This window comes from Colletotrichum fructicola (assembly GCF_000319635.2).
Source record: "Colletotrichum fructicola Nara gc5 chromosome Unknown KSG_Nara_v1_contig01, whole genome shotgun sequence".
In the NCBI taxonomy this organism is placed as follows: Eukaryota; Fungi; Ascomycota; class Sordariomycetes; order Glomerellales; family Glomerellaceae; genus Colletotrichum; species Colletotrichum fructicola.
In genome coordinates this window covers 7,922,700-7,935,395 of record NW_027094051.1, presented here as the reverse complement: position 1 = coordinate 7,935,395, position 12,696 = coordinate 7,922,700, and the positions used below count along the sequence as shown (strand labels likewise).

The 12,696-nt window shown below is 54.5% G+C and overlaps 5 protein-coding genes across 5 annotated transcripts; 3 read left to right on the top strand and 2 right to left on the bottom strand.

Annotated features, from left to right (window-relative positions):
• Window positions 1-857: 857 nt before the first annotated feature.
• CGGC5_v002259 (uncharacterized protein) lies at window positions 858-1,415 on the top strand (the record flags this gene model as incomplete). Its single annotated transcript, XM_066150940.1, has 2 exons — window positions 858-881; window positions 945-1,415. 2 exons carry the CDS (start codon window positions 858-860, stop codon window positions 1,413-1,415), a joined length of 495 nt encoding a protein of 164 aa, XP_066009781.1.
• Window positions 1,416-2,493: 1,078 nt separating this feature from the next.
• Window positions 2,494-4,545, top strand: CGGC5_v002258 (Carboxypeptidase S1-like protein B; the record flags this gene model as incomplete). Its single annotated transcript, XM_032035235.1, has 2 exons — window positions 2,494-2,919; window positions 2,968-4,545. 2 exons carry the CDS (start codon window positions 2,494-2,496, stop codon window positions 4,543-4,545), a joined length of 2,004 nt encoding a protein of 667 aa, XP_031885627.1.
• A 1,975-nt stretch (window positions 4,546-6,520) lies between these two features.
• On the top strand, window positions 6,521-7,790 carry FPG1 (Formamidopyrimidine-DNA glycosylase; the record flags this gene model as incomplete). The annotated part of the gene is made up of 3 exons (XM_032035232.1): window positions 6,521-6,539; window positions 6,590-6,764; window positions 6,812-7,790. The coding sequence occupies 3 exons, from the start codon at window positions 6,521-6,523 to the stop codon at window positions 7,788-7,790; spliced, it is 1,173 nt and encodes a 390-aa protein (XP_031885830.1).
• Window positions 7,791-7,825: 35 nt separating this feature from the next.
• CGGC5_v002256 (uncharacterized protein) lies at window positions 7,826-8,453 on the bottom strand (the record flags this gene model as incomplete). The annotated part of the gene is made up of 4 exons (XM_032035231.1): window positions 7,826-7,941; window positions 7,988-8,002; window positions 8,052-8,192; window positions 8,243-8,453. The coding sequence occupies 4 exons, from the start codon at window positions 8,451-8,453 to the stop codon at window positions 7,826-7,828; spliced, it is 483 nt and encodes a 160-aa protein (XP_031885829.1).
• A 984-nt stretch (window positions 8,454-9,437) lies between these two features.
• Window positions 9,438-10,207, bottom strand: wc-1-0 (White collar 1 protein; the record flags this gene model as incomplete). Its single annotated transcript, XM_032035230.1, has 3 exons — window positions 9,438-9,848; window positions 9,896-10,033; window positions 10,082-10,207. The coding sequence occupies 3 exons, from the start codon at window positions 10,205-10,207 to the stop codon at window positions 9,438-9,440; spliced, it is 675 nt and encodes a 224-aa protein (XP_031885824.1).
• Window positions 10,208-12,696: the final 2,489 nt, after the last annotated feature.

Sequence of the window (12,696 nt, the reverse complement as noted above, 5' to 3'; positions counted from 1 at the left end):
AGAGACGCAGGAGGAGACAGGGAGTCAAGGGCAGAAGGAGACAGAGCCAGTGGTGAGGCTTAATCCAATTGGATGGTTTTGCGACATTGTCCACTGGAAAGACAGATTATCCTCCTGGCTTTGCGATGAGTGGCGTCCACCAAAACAGGGGTATCTGAGAGTTCGGTACATTTGCGTGAGTGGCTGATGCTCGTTATGCTCCTTGTTACTTCTCACATGATTGAATCGAGACTGACGAGGTATTACAGGAATGTGGCGATCATATGTTTCTGTGGGCAAAGAGCTTAGCCCGGGTGGGATTCGGCGATTTTGGCGAGGCTTTGAGAAAGATCGACTTGCTAGGCTTCTTAAACCCCAGCGATCCGATGACAGATCCAGACGTGACAGCGGGTGACAATTCTCGGAGTGGTATTTCTGCCCCTCCTCCCGCGCATCTTCGATCGGAGAGGGGCCAATCTACCTCATCGCCTCATAATCCTGGACTGAGCAGTTCTCAATTAGGAAAAGGGCCGTCAGCACCGGTAAACGACACAGCTGAATCTGGGGAGGTGGCGTTAGCTCCAGGACAACGAAATACTCCTCAGTACTTGCTGTTGTGCGTTAACGAAAAAAGCCTGCCAGTGCTGGAGCACATTAACTGCGGCTGTCTCATCAATGACCAATTCCTTTTCCAACAGATCTTGGGGAGATATCAGACAATACGTGACAAATCAACCTGGAGAATATCTTTGATTTTCCCAGCATTTGTGCGCGCGTTGGTAGGCAGAGTGGCAACCTTTCTCAGGAACAACACTCCATGCTGGTTGGAATGGATATTCCATTTCTTTCAGGAACTGTCTGAGGCTAGTCTTTACAAGATGAGCAAAGGCGACTACGTTCAGGTATGGTAACAAACCACACTATATTGCCGTGGAGTACTGCAGCTAATGTAATAATACGAAAAGTTCGAACTTGTGCCTATGGGAGCCGAATCTAACAATCCACAACATTTCAAATATGGGGAGTACCCCCCATATGTCGAAGTTGAAGGAAAAAGGTATTTATATAATCCAGTGCCAATGGATGTCGCGATAGATGGGATCGACTTGCCGCATCTGACGCGACCTGATCGACGTCACCGGACCAAGTACTGGGTCACAAGGTTTCCAAAAAAGCTTCAAGGCCGATTGGAACGCCATGAAGACGACAATGGGATTGTCGTCGGTTGGGGAATCCGGATTCACGAGCGCCTTAACTGGCACCTCGTTTTCTCTCTCTTGTTTGTATCCCTCGTGGTCATCTGGGCGATCGTGGCCATTTATCTCGCATGCAAGGCCGATGACTCTTCGGGCTTTGGCCTGGATGCTTTGCTTGCGGCATTTGCTGCAGTTTACGTGCCTCTTCAGTATCAAGCTTGGAAGGAGAAGCTCGATTGAGACTGTCTTAGATCAGTGTTGAGATGAGAAACCACACGGTCGGTTCTTCTTCATCTGTTGGTAGTATATCATACCTCCTTTTGACGCCCTTCTATCATCTTCATCTTATGGTTGGAGCACTCCTGAGTATCTGGTTCATTTCATGAGAACCTAAAATAAGTGCAGAAACCGAGACAAGCAGGCTACGTGCTCGATCACCGAGACAGCCAATGCCTCCCGACCGAGTGCAGAATTCCAGTCAAATTGCGGGGATGTCGCAGAAGATTATCGTACGCAGCGCCCTACTCGGGGCGGTCGCATCTGCAAGTCGAATCACCGACATCCAGCGCAGATGCCTCTGCGCACCGTCCGATGCCGGCAATTGACTTTTGAAGGATTCGGATTGACGTCTACCAAATGCCAAGGTGATCCCATGGTCGAACAAAAGTCTCGTTGGCGGTGTCCAATCCGAATCCTTCCAGCGCTCTCTCAGGCAATCCCGGCGAGAGTTCATCTCCCCCCCTCATATTACTTGAGACGAACGCCCGGCATCGCAGCGGGTAAGGCGGCAGGATACGGGACTTCCAGGATGACCTGCAGGCTGCAATGCACCTCATTGAGAGGGGATGGTTGCACATACGGTGGTTGGGGCGACGACTCAGGTTCCTGCTCACCTCAGCGACTCCCCCAGAGCACCTCCAGTCCAAGAACACAGCCCCTGCCAACACTGTCGATCCGTTAAAACTCCCCGCGGGCCGCGTGTCAGCCTGTATCCCCGAAGGTTGAGGTCGGGCGAGGTGGGCTGCTAATTTGGGTGTCCGGGGCTCCGTAGGGCACTGTGGGCGCCCGTTACACCAACAAAGGGCCGCTAAATGCAGGGGCGCACGTCTGCCAAGGCGCTACGGGGGAGGACCTTCAAAAACTCGACATTCCCGTCGTCGCAGCTGTTTCCATTCCGCGCTTCCTGGTTCAGCTAATACGGAAAAAACATTGTCGGCGCCGATTCAAAACATCTCTACGCCCCTCCTGTGCGCGTGCCGGCCCACGATATCCTGTAGAGACTACTATGCGCCCAGGACACGATGCGGGTCATCTCACAATGCGCTTCTTCCGTTCTTTCGCCGTCGGCAGCCTGCTGCTCTGCGGCTTTGCGACTGCCCAGTTCCCGTCCACGTCGGTGAACCTCACCACCATCACCTCGCCCGTCGACGGCAACATCACCGTCAGCTACAAGATCCCCAAGGGCGCCTGCAAAACGGCCTACGAGAACCAGCAGCAGTACACAGGATGGGTCAGCGTGCCGGGGCCGTTCCCGGCCAACATGTTTTTCTGGTTCGTCGGCGCCCGCGAGCCCACGGACACCATGACGATTTGGCTCAACGGAGGGCCCGGCGTGAGCTCTCTGTTCGGCATGTTCACGGAGGTGGGACCCTGCGAGGTTGTCGAGAAGGGCCTGGACAAGTACGACACGATTGCGCGGGAATGGGGCTGGGACCGCGCCTCCAACATGCTGTTCATTGACCAGGTAAGCTCCAAGAACTATTCTCGTCGCACCCGCATGCTAACCGCCCAGCCCAACCAAGTCGGCTTCTCCTACGACATCGCCACCAATGGCTCGATGGACCTGTTCACTGCCAATCAGTCCACCCCGCCACAGCCTGTGCCGAGCGGACAGAACCCGGCGACATTCCTCAACGGCACATTCAGCTCGCTGAACACGAACAACACGGCAAACACCACCGAGACGGCCGCGATGGCGATATGGCATATGCTGCAGGGCTTCCTCGGCGCCTTCCCTCAGTACAACCCGCCAAACAACAGCGCGCTCGGCATCAACCTCTTTGCGGAAAGCTACGGTGGAAAGTACGGGCCGGTCTTTTCAGACGTCTGGGAGGAACAGAACGACAAGCGCGCGAACGGGACGCTGTCCGCTAACAAGACGCTCGAGATCCACCTGACGTCTCTCGGCATCGTCAACGGCTGCATTGACGACCAGATCCAGCAAGAGTACTACCCCCAAATGGCCATCAACAACACGTACGGCTTCAAAGCCATGAACGATGTCCGCGCCAGCCTGGCCAACGGTAGTCTCTATACGAACGGCGGCTGCCTGGACCTCATCCGACAGTGCCGCACGGCCAACTCTGTCTACGATGCCAACAACACTGGCGCGGTGAGGGAAGTGAACGACCTGTGTTCAAACGCGTATAGTACTTGCTTTACGAACGTCATGCTGCCGTACGCGGAGGCGGGCAGAAGCTGGTATGACATTGCTCGCGAGAACCCAGACTCCTTCCCCCCAAGCACATACCTCGAGTACGTGAACACGGCAGGGTTCCAGCAAGCCATTGGCTCTGTCGTCAACTTCACCATGACCAGTCAGGCGGTCTACAGCAGCTTTAGTGACACTGGCGACTATATGAGAGGTCCCCTGATCCCGAAGCTGGCTGATCTCCTGAAGCGAGGCATCCGCGTTGCGTTAATCTACGGCGACCGCGACTACATTTGCAACTGGCTGGGCGGGCAGGCTGCATCTCTCAACCTCGCCTGGCAGGCCGGGACCACGTACGGGCAGAAGTTCAGTTCCGCTGGCTACGCCCCCATCATCGTCAACGATTCCTATATTGGCGGCGTCGTTCGGCAGTTTGGCAACCTGTCGTTCAGTCGCATCTACCAGGCCGGCCACTCGGTCCCGGCGTACCAGCCGGAAACGGCGTTCCAGGTGTTTGCGCGCGTCATCCTCGGCACGTCCGTGTCGACGGGCGACCAAGTCAACCTGACCACCTACAACACCACGGGAGACTCTGAGGCTACGCACACGGACAAGCTGCCCGACTCGCCAAAGCCGACATGCTGGATCCGCTACATGGAGTCCTCCTGCTCCAGCGATCAGAAGAAGATGCTGCGAGAGGGGGAGGGCACCATCATCAACGGCGTGCTCTACAGCGCGGAGAGCGACTGGCCCCTGGCCACGAAGGCGCCCACGTCGACACAGCCTGCCGCTTCGTCTTCCACGACGGTCCTGACGGGCGTATTCACGGCCACGTCGACGCCCAAGAGCAGCGGTGCTATGCATGACCCGCGCGACTCGTTTGCTGCCTTGGTGGCATTCTTTGCTGGCGCTGTGTTACTCGGAACGGGAAGCATTTAGAAAACATTGACTCACTCCGTACATGACGGGTCTGGAAGGGATGGGAAGGCATCGGTTCGGCGTTTGGGTTTGGATAAAACAGAAAAAGGGCACGCAGCAGTGCTCGCATAGTGTTGCTGATGGCTTATGATACCCCTAATGATAGCTAATAGTAACTAAAAACAATCTGTCTTTGGCATCATGATTCATGGGAACGACTGTGAGAGCTCAGACACGACGAACCATCACACAGCCTCAGTACCGCAGCTCTTCTTCATAGCGCTGCACATGGGCGACGCATACAATGAAAAGACAAGATCCCGTAGGAAAGTCAAGACCTGGACGACTTCAGTTAGCAATTGTTTTCAAACCACGACTTTCAAAAACAACAAAATGAAGCGTCAAATATCAGTATGTGAGCCCTGTCAAAGGCACTATCATCAAAGCATATGGCTATGGAGACCGTCGTGAAAATTTTATGATCATCACATGAGACGCTGGGGAGTGGGTTCTGAGAAGAAAAGTGTATGCTTACCGAGTGGTACATGCTCGTGAACGTGAACATGGAAGAGATCACAGCACTGGTGATCGGTTAGCCACCTGCATTCTCCAGACTTCCAAAGGCGTTGCATGTGAAGTGTCTGATCAGAATGACTAGTAGTCAACGTTTCTCAGCTTCGCCGTGAGGCTCTGACATATGCTTGTCTTTTGGTTTATCGTTCATCAGGAGAACGGAGCCCGGGAGGCTGGGTGTAAAGAATGATGCAACATACCCATTAGTATGGTTCCGGTGGAGTCTGAGAAATGAAAGTTAGCGATGTTCATGCCCATCTTGATAAACAATTGATTTTGTGAAGCCAATTCAGTGTTGCATGAATGGAAAGGTATAAAAGTTATCCGCATTGGGTAGATGCCCAAATCAGACTCGTCATCTAATAACTCATCACGAAGGCTGGGGGATGAAGCGAAAAGCGACCTACCAAAACACCGGAACGGCGACTCAAGTCAGAGAGGCGATGCTCAGGACTTCCGACACTGTTGTTGGTCAGCCTCTGCTGCGCAAAGTCGTGGCCCGACAAGTTGAGTGTGCGGATCGAGGATCAGTGGGCGAGGTTTTCTAGGCCTGCCGCAAAGTGGCTTGTCTGCTCATGTAGCGAGTCCCATTGGGTACTCTCGGAGCCCAGTGCCGTTTCATCATACGATGATGAGGGAAGGGGGATGTGTTTGGTATGTACCTTGTCGGGAAGCTGGTGTCCATGTTAGCGACAGTTCAAGGTCGACGCGAGGCACAAAACAAGAGACAGTAGGGGTGAACAGTCAGAAACAGCCAGTTTTTATCGTCAATGGATTTCAGCCGGTAATTCCAACCGTGCAAAGCACGAAAAAATGAATCATCAGGTTCTTAAGGAGGCGGAAGAAGAAAATGCAAGAGCTTACCTTGGCAATCAGCCATGTGAGAGCAGCAACGTAGCCATGATGTGTCCAGCGTCAGAAGAATCTGCAAAAGCCTGCGTCGAGTCAGCGTCGTGTCGTTGCAAGGTGTTGAGCTCGAAACGCAATGTGAAATTGTCAAGGTCGATCAGACTGACGTGTAAAACAGAGTTTTCATTCCAGTGGTCAAAGACTCTAGTTTGCGGTGTTTGGTGTGTCATCAGAAGAGATTGGGAGGCAAGAAAAAAGCGCGACGTGCGCGCGAGCGTAGACTTACCGGACCATGCAAGGCTGCGAAGCCGTTGTTGGTGTTGTTGGTGGTGAAGAAAGATCGTGAGGTCGGGAGGAAGCGCAGGTTTTTTTTTTTTTTAAAGGTCGACGAAAAATTGAGCCGCCCAATGTGGGGAAGAGCTGGAAAAATCCGACGCCCGCGGTCGGCCACGACCCACTTGAGCTGTTCAAGGTCACGTGCTACGCGAGGTTGTCGCGCCGGTGGGCCCTTTGAGGTCGTCGCGTCATGAGCTGTATCCGTACTCAGTGTCCGAAGAGAGTGTGCGTGTTGAAAATGCCTGAAATCGCTGAAGGTGAGGCTTGATTTGCATGTAACGCGATAAATGTAGACTGACTCTCTCAGTTGCTCGGTGCGTGCACTTCTTGCGCCGTCACCTCTTGGGCAAGAAGATTGCTAGAGTCTCTGCCCCCGGTGACGCCAATGTCTTTGGAAAGGTCGGGACCAGCGGCCTAGCCTTCGAAGAGGCCGTCAAAGGCAAGAAGGTTGTGTCTGTTGGGAGCCAGGGAAAATACTTCTGGTAGGTCCAGCGCAGCCTCTGATAAGCCCTCTGGCTCACCCGTCCAGGATCACCTTTGACCGGCCACCTCACGCCGTGATGCACTTGGGAATGACGGGATGGATCCACATCAAGGGCGACAAGACCGCCTACACCAACTACTACAAAAAGATGAAGAAGAGCGAAATGGACACCTGGCCCCCCAAATACTGGAAGTTCTGGATCGAAACGGAGGGCGACCCCACAGTCCGGGCCGCCTTCACAGACCCCCGCCGCTTCGGCCGCATCAGACTCGTCGACTGCCCCGGCGCGGAGATCCGGAATCACTCCCCGCTCAAGGAGAATGGCCCGGACCCCGTCGTCGACGTCGACGTCTTCACGGAGGACTACTTCAAGCAGATGATGCAGTCCCGGCACGTCCCGGTCAAGGCGCTGCTGCTGAACCAGGCCAACATCAGCGGCATCGGCAACTGGGTCGCCGACGAGGTGCTGTATCAGGCGAAGCTGCACCCGGAGCAGTACTGCGACGACTTTACGAAAGCGGAGATTCGGACGCTGTACGAGAAGATCCGCTACGTGTGCCAGACGGCCGTCGACAAGCTGGGAGACTCGGATGAGTTCCCCGATGATTGGCTGTTCAACCATCGCTGGGGCAAGGGCAAGGGTGACGGTGTATCCAGTGTCTTGCCGAATGGGGAGAAACTGGCTTTCATCACGGTGGGCGGGCGAACGAGCTGTTACGCGCCGGAAAGGCAGAAAAAGACGGGCCAGGTCGCAGTTACGGCAAAGGAGGCGAAGGAGGCGAAGAGGGCGGCAAAGAGGGCGGTAAAGGAGGAGGAGGAGGCGGAGGTTGAGGAGAAGCCGAGTAAGAAAGCCAAGCCTTCCAAGGCAAAAGTAAAGGAGGAGTCTCCAGAGCCGGCTGTCGAAGCTCCAAGCAAGAAACAGCGGGGTGTAGCAACCAAGGCAAAACCCAAAGCCCCGCAGGTCAAAAAGGAGGAGGAGGTCGTTGATTCTGGCAGAAGAAGGTCACTACGATTAAGGAATTGAACTATCGAGCCGGCGATCGATTAAAGTTACACTCCTCACGGCTCCGACTCCACATCCGGCGGGAACGTCCCGAACAGTGCCATCAAGTGCGCCGTATTCTCCCGCGACAACTTCTTGCCCTCCTCGATGGACTTGCCCATCATGCGGAAATCTGTACAGTTAGCTTGCCCATCGGTCTCCCGGGACGCTTTACTCACAGTCCATGTAATACCCTATCTCAGTCAGCGTCACTGTTGCATATCACAACTGGAAGCAACTTACCAGGGGTAGAGGTCATGAAAAACTCCGCAGGCTCCGTCTCTGACGGGTTGGCAAACGTGTGGATCGCTCTCGGCGGAACGACCATCAGTTCTCCCTCCTTGGCGTCGAGGTCGCCCTCGGGCGTCTTGAAGCGAATCGTCCCTTGACCAGTCGTGAGCGTACACTCTCCAACATCTCAAATGACAACCCACCCTTGGTCACGAAGAAACATTCATCGTGGAATCGATGCCAGTGCATCGGTGGCCCAGACGTCCCAGGCGGCAGTCCCAGCGTCATGCACCCGATGCGGTTGTCCGTGTTCGAGCCGTCCTCATAGATGTAGATGGTCATCGGGCCCAGGACGAGCTTTTCGGTGTTCTCTTTGTTGCACAACCTGACTGGCACGGGTCCGCGGAGAGGCATCTTGTCTGCTTGATTTACTCAGGATCTTACAATTCTTAATTAATGAGATGTATGGATTAACATCCGCAATGGAAGCTGACATTCAGAAGCCTTCGGACTTCCGAATATACAGTTTCGTGGCCAATCATATGGGATGAGATGCGGTAGGCTTAGGTAATACAGAACGCCTCCATGTGAGACACTGCTATGGTTTAGGACTAGATGAGTTGAAAGTCATTATTTGTCACTTCTCGGGAGATGCACCTCGGGGTTGCGATGAGACAGTCAAGCTTGTTGTGGCTATTGCTTGGCTAGCGCTGGTTTGGCGGACGTAGCTTGCTTGCAGGTATTTTATAATGCGGACAATCCGTCAGAGGAGGGGTTAGAAGAACACATGGGGGAGCTTGACCAGCTGAACTTGTTGTCAACGCAGAAAGCTGTTGTTTCGGTGCGTCCGAGGGCACAATGCAGCTGCACAGATCTCTGCTCAAATAATACTTGTTCATTCGTGGACGGCCTGGGCCTTTGTGCTATGTATCCCATGTCGTCATGATCAAAATATCATGGCTAGTTCGTCAAAATGCCTGTCCAACACCTACCCCAGTCAAGGCCGATGCCGACTGGGATTGCAAACGCCATTCCCAAATGCTTGCTTTGCGAGTTTGTGTCTGTAAAACAAAACGCTGCCACCCATGAACCTCCAGTGAGGCGGGGGGGATGATATCCTTAACACCTAATAGTGATCCGATATCCATGCATCGCTTTTTTGTGTGTCGCTCCTTGTGACGCCGAATAGCAAAAAAAATCAACAGTTGTCGTGACCGGGAGATGCCTGAGCTCTAACTCATATGCGTGTCTGGGTATCGTAAATGCCTAATAGCAAGATGCCGCGCTCGTAAGATGTCGTAATGTCGCCGTGTATGTTGACGTAAAAAGTTGTTGACAGTAGGAACGACCGGTCGAGTCAGATCGGACGGTCGGAAGTATACGAGAATCGAAAAGTGTTCAGTCCTCCCGCTCCACCTGGAAGCCGACAGAGTACCGGAAGCCGGGGGAATCCCATCGGACGGGGATCATTGTGAGGATGTTGACAAACGGAGTGCCGTCCTTCTTGAAGTTGAGTACCTCGAGCTGAACCTCGGTGTTCGCCTCTACAGCCTTCTTCATCTTCTTGATGGTGGACTTGTCGACGTGCTTGCGTGATGACTCCTTTCGTACCTTGCCCCCAGGTGCCTGAAGGAAGCGGCAGTTCTTGCCCATGATTTCCTTGTTGGAGTAGCCGGTAAGCAGGCTGAAGTGCTCGGAAGCGTATACGATGGGGCAGTCGGGTTGCTCCAGGTCGCAGAGGAGCAGGGCGACGGAACAGTCGATGGCACCGAGTTGCACTTGTGGGTTGGGTCTGCCGGCAACGCGGAGCTGGTACTGTTAGACGTGGTATTTGCGTAAAATAAGAGTAAACTCACGAGAATGCTCATCATGTCGAACCCACTAGGAGCGTAGAGGCCGGGGTACATGACGGGGTCGGCGGCGGCAGAGGGTTGTCTCCATCCTGAAGTCGTCTTGCCCTTGGAGTTTTGTTCCGTCTCCTCGGAGAATTGATACTATGCAAGTTAGTAAAGAAAGCTTGGCGAGATTCTCGATCTACGTACCTGCAACGCGCAGGATTCCCACGGGTTCATTGTGCTTGGATTTTGGTAGTGCGCTCGAAATGACAGAATTCGCTCTGTTTCGGCTTGGATGTAGGCGGCGGGATATTGAAGCTCCTGGCGAGACATGATGAAGGTCGGCAGCACGATTCGTGATTATAAGGCGGCAATGAGGTAGTGAAAGTCGATGGACCTGTCCGGGGTCTCGAATGGGTCGGGCTGCGGGAGCCAGGCCTCGAGGCAGTATGATATGAAGTGACAGGGTAATTAGGCGGTTTGCATTATGCGGCTGGATGCGTTGGCAGGAAGGCGGCAGGAAGCTGGATATTGTTGGTTAGAAGACCAGCAATAGAATTCTCAAAAGAACTGGAAAAGGTGACAGGTCGTTATGGGGATTGCAACGGTGCAGGATGAGAGAGCCAACACGGAGTATGATGGCTGACTACAGAACGTCAAGAGGCGGGCGTGTACGGATGTGTTACAGAAGAGCACCAGGCAGGAGACGGGTACTTGTGGTAATTCGGTTACTGGTGGTGTGGGAATGAAGATACCGTTGTTCCATGGGAAGCGGAGCGATCGTTCATGTCGTTGGGCTGATCGCGAGTCGATGCAGTAGACTCAGTGATCGGGGAGGATGGGTGGGAGTGGGGATAGTAAACGGGAGGCCCAGCGGTAAGGGTCTGCGTCTGCCTTTGCGTCTCCCGCTGATCGGTAAAGAGCGTCCGACGGCTAATAGGAACCTCCTTCGCCCTAGCTTCTTCGCAGAAATACACGACTTGGGGCCAATGAGCGGGACGCCGGGCAGGGTGCCACTCGAGAGCAGAGTCTATTCATCCAATCCAAGAGGGGGACAAGCTGTTCGATGAGCGATGGGCATTACATCAACGGTGGTGTCCTGACGGGTCCCATGTCGACGGTTCGCCCAGCTGTCCATCCACTTTTGCATGCTCTGCAAGGGGTTTGCCGTTGATGGCGTGGGAGAGCCGGAGAGGGGACTGCGGGGTGTGCAATGATGGCCACGAGCGTCATGCCTGGATGGAAGCGGCGTTTGAAAGGTTCCATAACGGCAGCCTAACAGCTCATCGCTGTGATGTGGTGTGAGGTCCCAGCGATCGGGGATGGTGGAATATGGCTTCGTGTTAAGCTCATGTCAGGGCCAGTTCGTGGCTTGGATCGTGTCTCGGTAGCATTCTCTGCTGCCGGCCTGATGGTTGCTGGAGCTGTTGCAGAGTGAGTGCGCCTGTGGCCCACGGGGGACCGCCGAACGCGGTGTGGGTGTTGGGCACCAGTAACAGAGAGGTGGGTGATGAGTCGGAGCGAAATCCGATGCCTCGATGCTCAGATTTGCGTTTGGCTCCGCGATCACGGCGATCGACGCAACGGCTTTCCCACAATCTCGATTTGGACAGACCCCTGCAGCCCACCCAAAGTCCCTCGGTTGGCTGCTAGAAGCGCATTTTACCCAACTTTGCCCTTTTGCCCATGCCGATTGCTGTCTATGTCTGCCGCGAGCGTGGCCTGTTTTTCTGAAGAATTTAGAATCAGCCATCGCGGCATTCCCTGCCCATCCTATCTCCCGTGCCCCCCTGCCCGTTGCATGGCATGCGGCGTAGACATTAGATTTTGTCCTGACAGCCCGCGAGGTCGGTCACGCAGCTGAAAATGGGTCCATTGCATCGTCATTGTAGAGCAGAGATCAGAGCTGCAATGCATTCTTGTCCAGTCCGCGTTTCAGCATCGGGACGGCCGGCCGGAAAGGGGACGATTGAATTTCGAGAATGACTGCTTTGTCAATGATGAATATGTCCATCCGCAGGCGTGGTGCGTGCTGACAGCAATCGTCCGTGTCATGGGTGTTTGGTACATCGAGATCGCTCACATTCCCACCCCCAGCAATCCGGCGAGTTGCCGGAGGCTGGTTGCAGCCTACGTTGCTCGCTTCGGTTGGCAAGGGGCCTAGAACCTAGCCTCTAATGCCTGCTCGGTGCTGATGAATCGATTGAAAAAAAATCGGCCGAGAGACAAGGGCGGACAAATGTACGGTGAATCTGGTCGTTGAGCCAGCGTGACAATGTCAGGGATGGTGGATAATTTCATATTTTGCGAGCCAGCAGCGTCGTCTGTTGACTTTGACAGCATGCGGGTCGGCCCAAGAATGGCCTCAATCACCTCATTCAATGACCGTCTCTGCGTGATCGTGATGCCCCGATTGTGAGCCCCCCGGAGAGGAGTCCCCTATCGCATCGCATCCGAACCCGCACTCCGCATCCGCCGGGCTGGATGGGCGCCTGGGCTGGGTATCGGTAAAGCATTCCCCACCGAATCGAGAGTCAACCGGTGTGTGTTAGATGCGTCGACGCAGCCATGTGCTGGCATCACGGCATTGGCAGCAGAAGGCAGACGGGCAGCATCGATAGATTGACGTCGGGCGATGGGGGTCTCAATCGAAGACACTCCCGGCTTTGAGGCTGACTCCGACGCACTTCTCAAAGCCCGCGAAACGACGGCCAACCTCGTGCAAACCAACCACAACCCACGCCCTGCTTCTGTGTTTCGACGAACACTGGGCCCTTTGGGTGTCTCTCGGAGCCGTCCACTGCGTCGGGGGGCAGCCAGTA